This window comes from Gopherus evgoodei, chromosome 3 (assembly GCF_007399415.2).
Source record: "Gopherus evgoodei ecotype Sinaloan lineage chromosome 3, rGopEvg1_v1.p, whole genome shotgun sequence".
Lineage (NCBI taxonomy): Eukaryota > Metazoa > Chordata > Testudines > Testudinidae > Gopherus > Gopherus evgoodei.
Window position 1 is genome coordinate 90,050,998 of NC_044324.1, and position 18,011 is coordinate 90,069,008.

Below are 18,011 nucleotides of genomic sequence, written 5' to 3' on the forward strand. Positions count from 1 at the left end.
ATTTGATACTAGAAATGAGAGAATCAAATGTTACAGGCTTCTCTGATTAGGACAGGGAGCTTATGAAAAGAAGTTCACCAGAAAAAAAGATCAAAGACTTTGGAAGAAAAAAATCAGCAGAACAAGATAAATTAAACACTTAATACAGGCACCGAAGCCTAAAGAATACAAAGCCACAATTCAGGCATAGCATGTCTAATGTTTATTTGTCCCAGTGATCTCTTAAAGGATATTGCTTTGGATGCACAGGGAAATTAGTCAACAGCATCATCAAATTTGGGCTGTTTAATGCTTAATCAATAACAAGACCATCATAATTTATATTTCACCCATGAATGAGGCATCTGACCTTGCATATACTACCACCACTTAATTGGATTGCACTGTGTTAGTACCTAGCTGAAATAAGATGAACTAAGTCCAAAGTGAACTGAATTCGGATCAGGAAAGAGGTCACTCATGTTTTTTGTATTTGATCTCAGGTTTAGAAGATGCCCACTCTCAAGGACATGACTCGAGTCAAAGTATCCTGGAATAGAGTTAATTTGTAAATCTGGAAGTGTGCAGATCACATTAGGATTTATTGGAATTACTAGCCAAGTTTATAGAGTTCTACAGTCTTAAAATTCTCCCAGTGCTAGACCCAAATAAAAGCAAACTGGCTATGACTTAAGCAATGTAAGACAGAAGCATGCTTGCAGGGGAAAATATTTAGAATAAGCAGAAGTAGTGCCTGCATGATTTTTTCCACAGATAGTTTGCTCTTTTAGGGTCCTATTGGACCAATTATTGCCTCCAGTTTACAAGATAGCAAAGGTAATCTACAGTGAGTTTGAACACACAATGCAGAACAAGAAGATCTGATCCTTTTCTAATGACTACCTCAAAGCAGCCATCCATGCCTGTCACTGACAAATTAGAGCTGCAATGTGATGTGGGACCATTACTTCAGTCTTAAATCTGAAATAATTTGAGGTATTCAATGGAATATAATGGGGAGAAGATTAGAACCCGGTCAAAGTAAACAGAAAAGAGGCTTCTCACAGGTAGACTTAATTTGAGTTAAAAGGGATTTCCTTCACTCTTGGGTTTCTAAATAAAATGTATATTAACCAAAATTTCTTTGCACAGCCAAAGTTCAGTATAATCAAGAAGTGAGTTTTAATTAGCTAGTGATTCCTTCACCTATGAAGAGGGGCTGACTCTAGTGCATTTTATCATCTGCATAACACAGGTAATGCATCCACTTTTAGTACCTTTGGAATCTCTTAAATGAAGCTGGCTGGGTCTGCTGTAGTCAGTTAAGGATGGAATCTTAACTATGCCTCCAATAAGATCACACAGCTATTCTCTTCCCTCAAAGCGTGAGCTTTTTCCATGTCAGCCCATGCTCAGGGTCTATCCAAACTCTTTACACCTCTCCATGAAAGATTACTGTGACCATTTTTTTTTATTTAAGTGTTTAAAGCAGGGGTTGGAAAACTACAGCCCATGGGCAACGTCCAGCCTGTTAGACCTTTTAATCTGGCCCTCGAGCTCCCGCTGCAGAGACAGTGCCTGCAGAAGGGGCAGCACCTGCAGACAGGGCAGTGGGCAGAGATGCCTGGCCACGCCTCTATGTAGGCCATGGTGCTGCTTCCGGAAGCAGCTTGAGGTAAGTGCCGCCCAGAGCCTGCACCCATGACCCTCCCCACACCCTAGCCCCCTGCCCCAGCCCTTAACCCCTTCTCAGCCTCCGAATCCCTCGGTCCCAGCCCGGAACACACTCCTGCCCCCCAAACCACTCATTCCTAGCCCCAACCCAGAGCCCTCACCCCCTCCTGCACTCCAACTCCCTGCCCCAGCCTGGAGCCCTCTCTCATTTCTGGTACCATCCCAGAGCCTGCACCCCCTCCTGCACTCCAAACCCTAATTTCAGGAGCATTCACGGGTCCGCCATATAACTTCCATACCCAGATGTGACCCTCAGGCCAAAAAGTTTGCCCACCCTTGGTTTAAAGAAGAGGTGCCCTGAACTTTAGGCATTTCTGAAAATTATTTTAAAATATAATAAATCATAGATTCGTAGAATACCAAAGTTGGAAGGGACCTCAGGAGGTCATCTAGTCCCACCCCTCTCAAAGTAGGACCAATCCTCAACTAAATCATCCCAGCCAAGGCTTTGTCAAGCCTGATCTTAAAAACATTAAGGAAGAAGATTCCACCATCTCCCTAGGTAACCATTACAGTGCTTCACTACCCTCCTAATGAAAAAGTTGTTCCTAATATCCAACCTAAACCTCCCTCACTGCAACTTGAGACCATTACTCCTTGTTCTGTCATTTGGTACCACTGAGAACAGTCTAGATCCATCCTCTGCAAACACTTGGAAGGTGGTAAGGTGATAGGGAATAGCCAGCATGGATTTGTAAAGAACAAATCGTGTCAAACTAATCTGATAGCATTCTTTGATAGGATAACGAGTCTTGTGGATCAGGGAGAAGCGGTGGATGTGGTATACCTAGACTTTAGTAAGGCATTTGATACGGTCTCACATGATATCATCAATAATAAACTAAGCAAATACAATTTAGATGGGGCTACTGTAAGGTGGGTGCATAACTGGCTGGATAACCGTACTCAGAGAGTAGTTATTAACGGTTCCCAATCCTGCTGGAAAGGTATAACAAGTGGGGTTCTGCAGGGGTCTGTTTTGGGACCAGCTCTGTTCAACATCTTCATCAATGACTTAGATATTGGCATAGAAAGTATGCTGATTAAGTTTGCAGATGATACCAATTTGGGAGGGTTTGCACCTGCTTTGGAGGATAGGGTCATAATTCAAAACGATCTGGACAAATTGGAGAAATGGTCTGAGGTAAACAGGATGAAGTTTAAGACAGACAAATGCAAAGTGCTCCAGTTAGGAAGGAACAATTAATCAGTTTCACACATACAGAATGGGAACAGGCTGCCTACGAAGGAGTACGGCACAAAGGGATCTAGGGGTTATAGTGGACCACAAGTTAAATATGAGTCAACAGTGTGATGCTGTTACAAAGAAAGCAAACATGATTCTGGGATGCATTAACAGGTATGTTCTGAATAAGACACAAGAAGTCATTCTTCCACTCTACTCTGCACTGGTTAGGCCTGGAATATTGTGTCCAGTTCTGGGCACCACATTTCAAGAAAAAAAGTTTCTAGAGTTGCTCTTTCCTTGACAGGAATCCAGTGACTTCACCTAGTGAAGAATACATCCACCTGCCTATAAGAGGGAACACTGTTCTCATACAACATCTGTTCTCAGAATTCTGCACTTGTTCAAATGAGTGCATAGCATTCATCCTTTGCACTTGTTCTTCTTACTTCTGGGTGCAATTAAAAGCAAAGCCCCAATGGTTTGAAAGCTAGCTACATAAGACTACTCCTTTCATAACAGCAGTCATGAAAGTTAAACTAACTGGAACCCTAGACAGAGTTCTGCCACTGGCTTTACAGTTTAAGTTAAGGACCTTTGCCTTTAAAAAGATTACAAGCTAAAGCCTAAATTTAGCAATTTTGAGGGTACTATGGAAGATATTTTAATATGATCTGACACTGTGCTTATTTCACCTTTAAATGGATTTATATTTTGACTTGTGGCAGTAACTTTTGCTACTCACTGTGGTTATTTCAGAAGTTTGTACTTGATACGTATCAATCGATTCTGGCCCCACTGAAGTTACAACAGGAGTCAGTTTTACCATTGACTTCAGTAGGACCACTACAACACCCAAGATGTATATTTTTAAATGTATTAAATATGTACACATTGTTTGGTACAATTCACAGGTCTAAAGCAGCCTCCACTTGAAACAGTAACCACTGCTAACTGGCAGACACAGTATGACATTTCTTTCTTCCCAAAGGATTAAAGTGATCAGGACCACTACATACCTAAAGAAGGATTAAAGAGGAAAACATGTCTTCTGGGAGCCAAATACTGTCTGGCCCCCACCAGCTAAGCTACCTGAATACTGTGAGTCCAAAAGGAGCATACTACTTGTAACATGCCACTGAAGACTTTTAAACTAGGCCTCTCCATTGCTAGTCAAGTAAAATATACACCTGGAGATAAGGGTTAACCACCTGAAAGTGAAAATTAAACTGTGCTAAAATACCCAGACAGAAAAGCCATCAGAAGCCAAAGCAGAATCCTTTCTTCAAAATTTTAAGATTTCTAAACGCAGACAAAACTTCACTAAAAAACAAAACAAACTGAGACCCATCATGCAATTCTCACTTTTGCGAATTAGCAAGTTAAGATTTGAAGCCATGTTAGTACAGTACATAGTTAAATATACTAAACTCATGTATTTGAAAATATAAGTTTGCTTTATAGCGTAAAAAAACTATTACCAGTGCATTTTGAGAAAGCAATGTGATTTTAGTAATACAAACCTTCCCCACAGCACCCTGCCATTAAAATTTTTGTTGACAATAAAGAAGGGCACTGTGAATAGAGTTTAGTGATGTTCACCTGCATATCAAGTAATTCAACTTTAATATTTCAGTTTTAGGAAAAAGCGTGAGTTATATTAGCAACATTTCTTCTGCTGTAGATTTCATATTTCCCAGCAGAGTCACTGAGAAAAAGGATAGACTATTTTACCATCAAGAATTAGACAATATCTGAAACAGAGGCTTTTCAAATTTGCATATTTTCTCCCCTCCTTCCAGTAGGTGACACTATTCAACAAAATGAAGAATTACAAGGTTTGAATTTTGAGTATTCTTTTTTGGGGCTGCTTTGTTTCTACCAATATATCCATCTCTCAGTATACCTACCTCCCTCCCTCCCTCAATGCTAAATGTGATTTTCATGTTGAAGAAAATGTAACAATGTGTTTTGAAAAGAAGTAATTTAGAGGATAGCAGAAACGGAATGCTTTACAAAATAGCAAGTTACATAATTTCCTACTGAAGTATCATATATATGAAAAATATACATTCAGAGGTGAGACTTTTCATTAACAGAGCTTTGTGCAGATGTTTCAAGATACTATAAAGCCAATTAACTTTAAAGTATTCAATAATAAAGTTATTGGTTGAAATTTCTTAAACAAGGTTACTTCAGAAAAGACTTGGTGATGAAAGTAAAAAGAAAGATTAAATTTAATCTATTTTGAGAAATCAGATAAAAGAAGTGATAAAAACCTTATAAACCTCTAATCATCATATTCTGGATTTACATTAATACATTCTAGTATATTTCCTAATGTTATAGCATTGAGATTACAAGCTATACTACTAAACCTAAAACAGAAATAAAAACCTAAGATCTACCATAACAAACACAGATTGATAATTAAAGCATTTAAAATGTCTTATAAATGACATTAGATTATTAGTAGGAGACATTAAGAAGAGAACAAGAATAGGTAAGATGTAGGTCAGTAAAAAATGTAATGTAAAAACCTGATTACACAAAAAGTAAAGAAGTGGGCCTGGTTTAAAAACAGATACAGGTACCAACCAAACTTACTTCCTGTTCATGAGATGTCTGATTAATGAATGCATGCTTTGTGAAATTCATCTCTTTAACGTCTATCTTCCTAACAACTTCATATACTTTTCTGACCTTGAACACCTGACTTCTTGGAGTTTTATTTCCATTGTAGCCCATGTCATTTCCATTACTGGGAGAGGATGGGCCAATGCGAAAGACATGACAAAATATCCTCACGATCCTTAAGAGACTCTTCATTTGAGCTTCATAGTTACTTGACAAGCTGGGGGGAAAAAAGATATTGATTTAAGTATTTTTTCCCTAAATTAAATGATTCAGTATATAAAGGGGTAAACATAGGCCAATGTATGTGGATTTAACGCTTCTCCAACACACATGGCTAACAAATGATGGACCTATTCCCTAGCCAAAAAGGTCAAGGAACACATGCTGTAATTTTTACTGATTTCTAACCATATTTAAATTCTAGATACTTTGCAATAATAGCTAAGTAAAAATAGCAAATACAAACTTTTAGGGTACATTTTGTTAGTATTTGTATATACCTACACATCTTCTGAAGCATGGGTGAGAGATGCTATCTACAACAGTAAGGTCTTAGCACACCACTAATCATAAACCAAGCTGACTCAAAAGAAAATGTTTTCATTGCTTCCACTAAAAAAAAGTTAAGTGATGAACAGCATGCTAGCTAGTATTCTGTCTCAAGTAATACTGTAATAATGTAACTTATGTAATATTCAAAAAAGTCACACTTACTAAATAAATAAAATGTTTAATACTTGCGTGACTAGATTGGACAGAACTTCAACTGTAGACCAGTATCCTTGCACCATTAGTGTAATTAATGAATTCACTGATATCTAGATTATATATTAAACACTATAGACTCAACCATGTTCAGATTGCTTTCTGTTAACAAGCTGTACAACCAAGCTTCAAGAATTTTTCAAGCCTGATAAAAAGGATGCTTGTCCTCTATGAGAAATCTGAAGACACCATAACACAGTTTTAAACAACTTCAAGGAGTTAAACTTAGTATTTTAATATGCTAGATGCAGTTGTTGAGTGTCAACTCTGACTTTAAATACAATAAATCAGTGGTTCTCAACCAAGGGTCCACAAGCAGAGCCAACATTACACTTGCTAGGGCCCAGGGCAGAAAGCCAAAGCCCCACCACATGGGGCTGAAGCCCAGGGGCCCCAAGCCCTGCCAACCAGTCCTGAACAATTTAGTTTCATGGGGCCCCCTGTGGCGTGGGGGCCCAGGCAACTGCCCTGCTTGCTACCCATCACTGACTCTGGCTTTTATATGCAGAAAAAACTGTTGTGGCACAAGTGGGCCATGGAATTTTTTTTTAGCATGTTGGGGGTGGGGGGGAACCTCAGAAAGAAAAAGGTTGAAAACCCCTACAATAAATTATACCTTCTAGTTTTTGAGACGTGTGGTGACATGGCTATAAGAAACCATATACCTGCTCACCTACTACCTTGAAGGGTGTTATAGTGCCCTGACTAGGTTACTGAACTAGTGAATATTAATGTTATAGCATAAGTTGTTCCAATCTATGCAACATACCAAATAATGCCATACCACAATAATGCCCCAACAATATTATAATATTCATTAAAGAAGATGATCTGTCAGTGAGGAAACAGCCTAGATCTGCTGCAATAGCCTATATATAGTATATAAACACTGGGTATTAAAAGGTCATATAAGCCAGTTTTCAATATTTCTTAAAACATGGTTTGCCTGTCTGTCACAGAAGGTAGCATAACCATTTTTAAACAACGATAACCTAAACCAGACCAAACCACGTGTAAAACTGGTTTAAGCAACATTAGAGTGCCAACAGCATATGAAGCACTGTCTAGACAAATATCAGAGGGTAGCCGTGTTAGTCTGGATCTGTAAAAGCAGCAAAGAATCCTGTGGCACCTTATAGACTAACAGACGTTTTGGAGCATGAGCTTTCGTGGGTGAATACCCACTTCCTCAGATGCATGTGACATCTAGACAAAGACAGCACCTGTTCTGATTTTGATGGGGTCAAAGAGTTCATCCACTAAAAAAGGAAACAAAAGGAGGGGGGAAACTGCATTTTTTAAAGACTGCCTTTTTTAAATAAAAAAGTTACTACTAAAATATTTGAGGATTTAAATTAACACATTTTTGGAAAAATGATATGTAGAGTTCACATCTTTCCTGCTGTTTGATCTTTGACCAGGGAGCTTTTCATAAGCCAGGATTAACAAAGAATAGTATTACAACGTGATAGAAAAGGCTGCATTTTCCCCCAGTTAAATTTAAAAAAAAAAGGAAAAAAACACAAAATACAGGTTCAAAATTGTGATCACCTAAGCTTGGTCACAACCATACATCAATCATTTGGGAGATTCTTATCTAGCCACCAAAGTTTCTGAACACAGAATTTTAATTTAAATAATGAGACAAACTTAATCCACCCATGTGTATCAGCCAATGGCCCAGTGTCAATTTTTTTCCACATTAGAATTGGGTTCCAATCTTTTGCCTCCCAGGCTGAGAATGCTTCCTAAGTATATGACCAGCCCAAAAGAAGAAATAAGATAACATTTTCCCTAAACTAGTACACCTCTATCCCGATATAACACGGTCCTCAGGAGCCAAAAAATCTCACCGCCTTATAGGTGAGACTGAGTTACATCGTGTTTGGTCTGATACGGCGTACTGGCAAGAGCCGGTATGCCATGCCAGACCGGACTGGCTTCCCTGGTAGTGATTTAAAGGGCCTGGTGCACCAGCCAATGCGGGGAGCCCAGGTCCCTTTAAATCACCGCCGGAGCTCTGGCAGCAGGGCTCGGGCAGGGATTTAAAGGGCTTGGGACTCCACATGAATTCCGATATAATGCAGTAAAGCAGCGGGGCTCAGGTGGCGCTTTAATGGACCCGGGGCTCCACGCTGCTTTACCACGTTATATCCGAATTCGTGATTTATTAGGTCACATTGTATCAGGGTAGAGATGTATTAATGAACCCTGGATTGCGTTCCATCCAGTCCTTCTCTGCAAAAAGTATCCCACCACATCTGCTGTATGTTACAGAAAAGCTATACCAGATATGCTGAGTATTAAGATACTACTTACATTGCTCCACCTGCAAAACTAGCCTTCCTTAGTTACAAAGAAGGTTAACTATACAAGCAACAGCACACACTGTGAGGTGGAGAAGTATTATCCCCATTTTACATACGGGGAACCACGGCACAGAGATTCAAGTGCAACTTGAGACCACCGCTTCTTGTTTTGTCATCTGCTACAACTGAGAACAGCCTAGCTCCATCCTCTTTGGAACCCGCCTTCAGGTAACTGAAGGCTGCCATCATATCCCCCCTCACTCTTCTCTTCTGCAGACTAAATAACCCCCGTTTCCTCAGCCTCTCCTTGTAAGTCATGTGCCCCAGCACCCTAATCATTTTCGTTGCCCTCCACTGGACTCTCTCCAATTTGTCCACATTCATTCTGCAGTGGGGGCACCAAAACCGGATGCAATACTCCAGGTGTGGCCTCACCAGTGCCGAATAGAGGGGAATAATCAATCTGCTGGCAATGCTCCTACTAATACAGCCCAATATGCCATTGGCCTTCTTGGCAACAAGGGAAGTGTTGACTCATATCCAGCTTCTAGTCCCCTGTAATCCCCAGGTCCTTTTCTGCAGAACTGCTGCTTAGCCAGTCAGTCCCCAGCCTGTAGGATTCTTCCTACAGGCTGGGGACTGTAGGAACCCCAGCATAGGATTCTTCCTTCCTAAGTGCAGAATTCTGCACTTGTCCTTGTTGAACCTCATCAGATTTCTTTTGGCCCAATCCTCCAATTTGTCTAGATCACTCTGGACCCTATCCCTACTCACCATCGTATCTACCACTCCCCTCATCTTAGTGTCATCTGCAAACTTGCAGCAGGTGCAATTAACCACATCATCCAGATCATTAATGAAGACGTTGAACAAAACCAGCCTCAGGACCAACCCCTGGGACACTCTGCTTGATACTGGATGCCAACTAGATGTCAAGCTGTTGATCACTACCCATTGAGCCCGACAATCTAGCCAGCTTTCTATCCACCTTATAGTCCATTCATCCAATCCATATTTTCTTAACTTGCTGGCAAGAATACTGTGGAAAATCATATCAAAAATTTGCTCAAGTCAAGATACATCACATCCACTGCTTTCCCCATATCCACAGAGCCAGTTATCTCATCATAGAAGGCAATCAGGTTGGTCAGGCATGACTTGCCCTTGATGAATCCATGCTGACTGCTTCTGATCACCCTCTTCTCTTCCAAGTGCTTCAAAATGGATTCCCTGAGGACCTGCTCCATTATTTTGCCAGAGACTGAAGTGAGGCTGACTGGTCTGTAGTTCCCCGGTTTCTCTTTTTTAAATATGGGCACTATAGTTGCCTTTTTCCAATCATCCGAGACCTCCTCCGATCGCCACGAATTTTTAAAGATAATAGCCAATGGTTCTGCAATCACACGAGCCTTATCAGCCATCACTTCAGCACCCTTAGATACATTAGATCTGGATCCATGGACTTGTGCATGTCCAGCTTTTCTGAATAGTCCTTAACCTGTTCTTTCACCACTGAGGACTTTTCTGAAGTCCAGGGTCTCCTTTCTTCAGGATCCTGAACTCAACCATCTCATGGTCACTGCTGCCTAGGTTGCCAACCACTTCTACTTCCCCTACCAATTCATCCCTATTTGTAAGCAGCAGGCCAAAAGGAGCATGGCCCATAGTCGATTCCTTCAGCACTTGTACCAGGAAGTTGTCCCCAACACTCTCCAAAAACTTTCTGGATTGTCTGTGCACTGCTGTATTGGTCTCTCAGCAGATGTCAGGGTGATTGAAGTCCCCCATGAGAACCAGGGTCTGTGATCTGGAGACTTCAGTTAGTTGTCCAGAGAAAGCCTAGTCTCTCATTTTTCTGATCTGGTGCTCTATAGCACATGTCCACCACGACTTGTTGCTCTCGCCTCTAAACTGAACCCAAAGACTCTCAACAGACTTTTCTCCTGTTTCAAACTAGAGCTCTGAGCAATCATACTGCTCTTTTACATACAACGCAACTTCTCCACCTTCCCTCCCAGACCTGTGCTTCCTGAACAGTTTATACCCATCCATGACAGTGCTCCAGTCATGTGAACTGCCCCACCAGTTTGTTATTCCAAACACATAATAGTTCCTTGATTGTGGCAGGACTTCCAATTCTTCCAGCTTCTTTCCCAGGCTTCTTGCATTTGTGTACATGTGTGACAGTGCCATCCATAAGGCTTTACAGAAATATGCTCATGGATGTACATATATAGAACACAACTAGAAGGTATTTTATGCTACATATGTCATGTAACATCTCTGTAAAGATTATGATCTACTGAATCTATTAATCCTATTGTATGCATGTATCATTTTGTATTATAAATATTGCCTGCATACTTGTTTGATTCTAAGCAGGCTGTACTGAAACAGTTGGTCAGCTTCCTGAGAAAAGACTATTTTCAGTTAGTGCCCAGTCAAGAAACACTTAAGCCAACAAAGAACTTGAAGACACCATTCCACATCTAAGCTTTCCTAGGAATGTGGCTTGGCTGGTAAGTAACTCGGTCATGCATGGACATGTAACTTGCCCAGGTGACTCCTGGCTTGACTTGCATAGGAGAGCCAGCATGAGGAATCCCCTAGCTACCACCTGAGCTGGAACAAGGGCTGTACCACGGGAAAGGACTGTGCCCAGACTAAGGAGGGCATCCAGTCTGTGAAAAAAACGTACTGAAACATCTGTCAGGGTGAGATTATCTGTACTCAATTGTATTACAGCATTAGGCTTAGAGTTGCATGGTTTGTTTTTGTTTTTTGGCTTGGTAACTCACTTTGTTCTGTTACTACTTGGAACCACTTAAATCCTACTTTCTGTATTTAATAAAATCATTTTTTACTTATTAACTCAGAGTATGTGTTAATACCTGGGGAGGCAAACAGCTGTGCATCTCTTTCTATCAGGGTTATAGAGGGCGAACAATTTATGAGTTTACCCTATATAAGCTTTAAACAGGGTAAAATGGAATTATTTGGGTTTAGACCCCCATTGGGAGTTGGACATCTAAGTGTTCAAAACAAGAACACTTCTGTAAGCTGCTTTCAGGTAAGCCTACAGCTGTTAGGGAATGTGATTCAGACCTGGCTCTAACCAGGCAGAGCACTGAAGTCCTAAGCTGACAGGGCAAGAAGACAGCAGCAGAAGTAGTCTTGGCACATCAGGTGGCAGCTCCCAAGGGGGGGGATTCTGTGATTTAACCCGTCACAACAGGCACTTTAAGAAAACTAGCCGATTGCCCTACTTTCTCAGTAGGAATCAGGAGGCTTCTTGCCTTGTACGCTCCTCCTCGTGTTTCCTCCAGGTATCCCACTCCCCCACTTACCTCTGTGCTTAGGTCACCATTCCCAAGCGAACCTAGTTTAAAACCCTCCTCACTAGAGATACGTCTTCACTACCCGCCGTATCGGAGGGTAGCATCAATTGCTCGGGGATGGATATATCATGTCTCATCTAGACACGATATATCGATCCCCAAACGCGCTTATATCAATTCCGTAACTCCACCAACCCAAACGGAGTTGCAGAATCGACAGGGGGAGCCACAGACATCGATTCCATGCTGTGAGGACGGTGAGTAATTCAATCTTAGATACTTCGACTTCAGCTACGTTGTTCATGTAGCTGAAGTTGCGTATCTAAGATCGATTTTCTCCCGTAGTGTAGACCAGCCCATGGTTAGCAAGTCTGCCTGCAAAGATGCTCTTCTCTCTCTTCACTAGGTGGATCAAATCTCTTCCTAGCAATCCCTTTTCCAGGAACAATACCCCATGGTAGAAAAATTCAAACCCCTCTCCCGACACCACCTGCGTAACCACGCATTCACCTCCACAATTCAACAGTCCCTGCCTGGGCCTTTTCCTTCAATAGGGAGGATGGATGACAACATGACTTGCATCTCAAACTCCTTTATCCTTCTTCCCAGAGCCACGTAGTCTGCAGTGATCTGCTCAAGGTCATTCTTGGCAGTATCACTGGTGCCCACATGGACAAGTAGAAAGGGTAGCAGTCCGAGGCCTTGATCAGTCTTGGCAAACACTCCATCACGTCCTGGATTCTAGTTCCAGGCAAGCAGAACACTTTGAGTCTCTGATCTGGGCTGCAAATGGATGACTCCATCCCCCTTAGGAGGGAGTCCCCAACCACCACCACCCATCTCCTCTTGAGTGGTGGTGGTCCTGGAACCCCCATCCCTAGGACAATGCATGTCATGCTTCCCTGCTGATGGGATTTCCTTCTGACAGCTTCCCTCAGAGGGCTCTTCCAAATCCTTCTCTGTAGTAGTACCGGTGGAGAGCCTCAAAACAGTTTTGCACCTCTATCTGCATTGGGGGTACACAGGTTCTCCTCTTTCTTCTTCTGGAGGTCACCTGCTGCCAATACTCTTCCTCATTCTGCACCTCACTCTGATTCATCAGCATGTTTTGCTTCCAGAACCAAACACTGACCTCTATCCAAAAAACCCTCATTTTCTCTGATGCAACGCAGGGTTGATACTTCGTTCTCCAGTCCTCTAACCTTCTCTTATAATATGGAAACCAGCTTGTACTTCATACAGACGAAGTCACATCTGTCTTCTGGGAGAAAGACAAACATGGTACATTCTGAGCAGGTCACAACAGCTGACTGCTCACTATCCATGTCTTCCTTCTAAAAGGCTCCTCAGATGTTGTATGTAATGGTCAAAGGAGCCTGTAAAGCAAAAACACTGTGTGACCTCCCCACAGGCGAACTCCCAGGCAAACTCCCTCTGTTTGCCTGTCCGCTGTTTGCAACTGGCTGCCTTTTTATAAGGCTGCTGGATCAAAGCAGGTGGCCTGGCTCAAAGCCTGCTCTCCAATCAACGACTCAAGACCCACCTGGAACAAGGCACTCCCAATTCACACTTTTCAAACACCCACACAGTCAAACAATCGCATTATTCTGTCTTGCAGAAGCACTTATGTTAGGATGACATTTAGCTGAAGGAACATGAAGCAACAGTTTTAGCTAAACTTTGTAAAATGGAAGACACGGTCTGTGACATTAAACCCCATATTCTCCATAGAAATATTGTTATGATATGAATATGGCATCACTAAGACATGTTTTATGCATGATGGGTCTTGTGAGATCATTGAAAAGGTTATAGATTCATAGACTCTAGGACTGGAAGGGACCTCGAGAGGTCATCGAGTCCAGTCCCCTGCCCTCATGGCAGGACCAAATATTGTCTAGACCATCCCTAATAGACATTTATCTAAACTACTCTTAAATATCTCCAGAGATGGAGATTCCACAACTTCCCTAGGCAATCTATTCCAGTGTTTAACTACCCTGACAGTTAGAAACTTTTTCCTAATGTCCAACCTAAATCTCCCTTGCTGCAGTTTAAGCCCATTGCTTCTTGTTCTATCATTGGAGGCTAAGGTGAACAAGTTTTCTCTCTCCTCCTGATGACACCCTTTTAGATACCTGAAAACTGCTATCATGTCCCCTCTCAGTCTTCTCTTTTCCAAACTAAACAAACCCAATTCCTTCAGCCTTCCTTCATAGGTCATGTTCTCAAGACCTTTAATCATTCTTGTTGCTCTTCTCTGGACCCTCTCCAATTTCTCCACATCTTTCTTGAAATGCGGTGCCCAGAACTGGACACAATATTCCAGCTGAGGCCTAACCAGCGCAGAGTAAAGCGGAAGAATGACTTCTCGTGTCTTGTTTACAACACACCTGTTAATGCATCCCAGAATCACGTTTGCTTTTTTTGCAACAGTATCACACTGTTGACTCATATTAAGCTTGTGGTCTACTATGACCCCTAGATCTCTTTCTGCCATACTCCTTCCTAGACAGTCTCTTCCCATTCCGTATGTGTGAAACTGATTGTTCCTTCCTAAGTGGAGCACTTTGTATTTATCTTTATTGAACTTCATCCTGTTTACCTCAGACCATTTCTTCAATTTGTCCAGATCATTTTGAATTTTGACCCTGTCCTCCAAAGCAGTTGCAATCCCTCCCAGTTTGGTATCGTCCGCAAACTTAATAAGCGTACTTTCTATGCCAACATCTAAATCGTTGATGAAGATATTGAACAGAACCGGTCCCAAAACAGATCCCTGCGGAACCCCACTGTTATACCTTTCCAGCAGGATTGGGAGCCATTAACAACTACTCTCTGAGTACGATTATCCAGCCAGTTATGCACCCACCTTATAGTAGCCCCATCTAAATTGTACTTTCCTAGTTTATCTATAAGAATATCATGCGAGACCATATCAAATGCCTTACTAAAGTCTAGGTATATCACATCCACTGCTTCTCCCTTATCCACAAAGCTCGTTATCCTATCAAAGAACACTATCAGATTAGTTTGACACGATTTGTTCTTTACAAATCCATGCTGGCTATTCCCTATCACCTTACTACCTTCCAAGTGTTTGCAGATGATTTCTTTATTTACCTGCTCCATTATCTTCCCTGGCACAGAAGTTAAACTAACTGGTCTGTAGTTTCCTGGGTTGTTTTTATTTCCCTTTTTATAGATGGGCACTATATTTGCCCCCTTCCAGTCTTCTGGAATATCCCCCGTCTCCCATGATTTCCCAAAGATAATAGCTAGAGGCTCAGATACCTCCTGTATTAACTCCTTGAGTATTCTAGATGCATTTCATCAGGCCCTGGTGACTTGCAGGCATCTAACTTTTCTAAGTGATTTTTTACTTGCTTTTTTTTTTATTTTATTTTCTAAACCTACCCTCTTCCCGTAAGCATTCACTATATTAGACATTCCTTCAGACTTCTCAGTGAAGACTGAAACAAAGAAGTCATTAAGCATCTCTGCCATTTCCAAGTCTCCCGTTACTGTTTCCCCATCCTCACTGAGCAGTGGGCCTACCCTGTCCTTGGTCTTCCTCTTGTTTCTAATGTATTGATAAAAAGTCTTCTTGTTTCCCTTTATTCCCATAGCTAGTTTGAGTTCATTTTGTGCCTTTGCCTTTCTAATCTTGCCTCTGCATTCCTGTGTTATTTGCCTATATTCATCCTTTGTAATCTGACCTAGTTTCCATTTTTTATATGACACCTTTTTATTTTGTAGGTCACGCAAGATCTCGTGGTTAAGCCAAGGTGGTCTTTTGCCACATTTTCTACCTTTCCTAACCATCGGAATAGCTTGCTTTTGGGCCCTTAATAGTGTCCCTTTGAAAAACTGCCAACTCTCCTCAGTTGTTTTTCCCCTCAGTCTTGATTCCCATGGGACCTTACCTATCAGCTATTTGAGCTTACCAAAATCTGCCTTCCTGAAATCCATTGTCTCTATTCTGCTGTACTCCCTTCTACCCTTCCTTAGAATTGCAAACTCTATGATTTCATGATCACTTTCACCCAAGCTTCCTTCTACTTTCAAATTCTCAACAAGTTCCTCCCTATTTGTTAAAATCAAGTCTATGATTTACTGAATGTGATTATCCAATTCATACGCATGTATCATTTCTGTATGTAAAGTTAGGAATATGGACTATAACAATTGCAACTGGGTGTGTATTTGGAAGATGCCCATCACACAACAGTCCATCAGATTTGATGGGCCATTAGGAAGAAAGAACAAGACTGTGAAGATACTAATCTCTCTCCTTCCTGAGAAGCATCCTGGGATGTAGCTGTGACACTACTAGGCCATGTGGTCTTGTCACCAGATACTAAAACTTATCTCGGACATCTTGTAACTTTCCACTAAAAGAAGAGGGGGGGGGGGGGCTTTTTGAGAAACAAAATATTCCGGCCTTATGTAAATCTTATTGAAGGGTGTGGAGGTTAGCAAACTGGACTCTACTCCATTGCCTGCCTGCCTAAGAAGAAAGACAGCTAAAGACACTTGAAGGGAAGGCAAGGGGGGAGTCCAGACTGAGACAGAGGTCCAGTCTGAAAAGAGGTATAACTGGAACTCTAAGCTACAGAAACTTTGCAACCTGCCTAAAACAACATTTAGGGTAAGAAATTACATTTTGTAACCTGTTTCTTGAGTGTATTAAGCTTAGCTTGCATATTTTGTTTTATTTGCTTTGTTCTGTTTGTTATCTTATACTCCCTTAAAATATGCCTTTTATAGTTAATAAATTTGTTTTATTATTAAACCCAGCTTGTGCAATTTCTAAAGGGGGGGTGGCAGGTGGGGCAAGAAGTTGTGCATCTGTCTCTTCACATTGAGGGAGAGGGAGATTTTTTATGAGTTTCCACTGTGCAGATCCTTCTGTACAATGCAAGACATTATTAATTTGGGTTTATTCCCCAAAAGGGGTGTACATGTGAGTGCTGAGTGAATCCTCACACACAGATCTGACTTTGGTCTGTGTCTGCAGCTGCATGTGGTCCTACCTTTGTATGTGAGCTGCAAGAGGTCGGAGAGCCTAATTCAGCAAACCAGGGAGAGCGAGTTCAGGCTAGTGGACCAGGAGGAGAGTCTTAGTGAAACCTTAGTACATCAGGTGGCATCTCAAAGGGGAGTCTAACTCATCACACAGTCATTTAAGGATTCTTAAGACACATGGTTGAATATCATCAACACAGGTACACAAGCTAAGATTAAAAAGGTACAAATGAGATGACTAGGAAACAGGCAGCAGGAAAGGGCCAGGAGGTGGTATATGACTTTCACAGCTCGGCAGACAACTTACAGAATCTGTCCAACAGTTGAATTTGGATGATCTTGAGAACCAAACAAAATGCATTAGCCCATAATAAACCCATCCTAAAGATGTACTTACCCAAAATCTCAAAGAATGACTATGAGCCCCATGCTTTGCAGCTTACTACCTGACCCTAATCTGCCCTTTCAACTGAAAAGAGGTGGCAGAAAACTCCACTAGATCCTAGATCTGGCACTACAGAGCCCCAGAAATCATAATGCCTACCTGATCTCCATTAAAAAAAAACTGGACTGTTTCTTTTAAAGAACCTTTTAAAATGCATTATGAAAGCCCCCACTAGCTTGGCTTTTCTTCAAATGTTTCTATCAAGTATGACTGATATGTGTTTTCATGCCAGCCAGGTGAGAAATCAAGAGAAAATAAATATCCTGTTCTTAATATAAGAAGAGTCTTTAAACTATTTTTTATTACTGACCTACTTGAATATTTTGACACTTACCTCAGTAGTTTGTGACCATTTGTTGTAGCAACTTCAGCAAGGCTTGTTAGGATCTTAAGGTACTGGTTTTCACTCTGCTGGGACAAGTGTTCTAGAACTTGCCGCAACTGGATATGGTAAAATAAAGTAGATAACATGTGATATTACTAAGTGTTCTATTACAGATTAATCGAAAACATATAGCTAGGTGAGGCAGAAACCCCATAGAAACTGTAATTTGTATGTGCCAAACCATTTCATAATTAGCACTAATACT

The 18,011-nt window shown here is 41.3% G+C and overlaps 1 protein-coding gene across 3 annotated transcripts in view; it reads right to left on the reverse strand.

Moving 5' to 3' along the window:
• HACE1 (HECT domain and ankyrin repeat containing E3 ubiquitin protein ligase 1) overlaps positions 1 to 18,011 on the reverse strand; it is a 93,128-nt gene that overhangs the window by 46,026 nt on the left and 29,091 nt on the right. For 2 of the 3 annotated variants that reach the window (XM_030556016.1, XM_030556015.1), the window contains 2 exons: positions 17,756 to 17,862; positions 5,507 to 5,753 (listed from right to left, as the gene is read on the reverse strand). In XM_030556016.1, coding sequence (XP_030411876.1) covers positions 5,507 to 5,753; positions 17,756 to 17,862 — 354 coding nt within the window. The remainder of the gene's footprint in view (positions 1 to 5,506; positions 5,754 to 17,755; positions 17,863 to 18,011) is intronic. The other variant, XM_030556017.1, reaches the window with a different exon arrangement.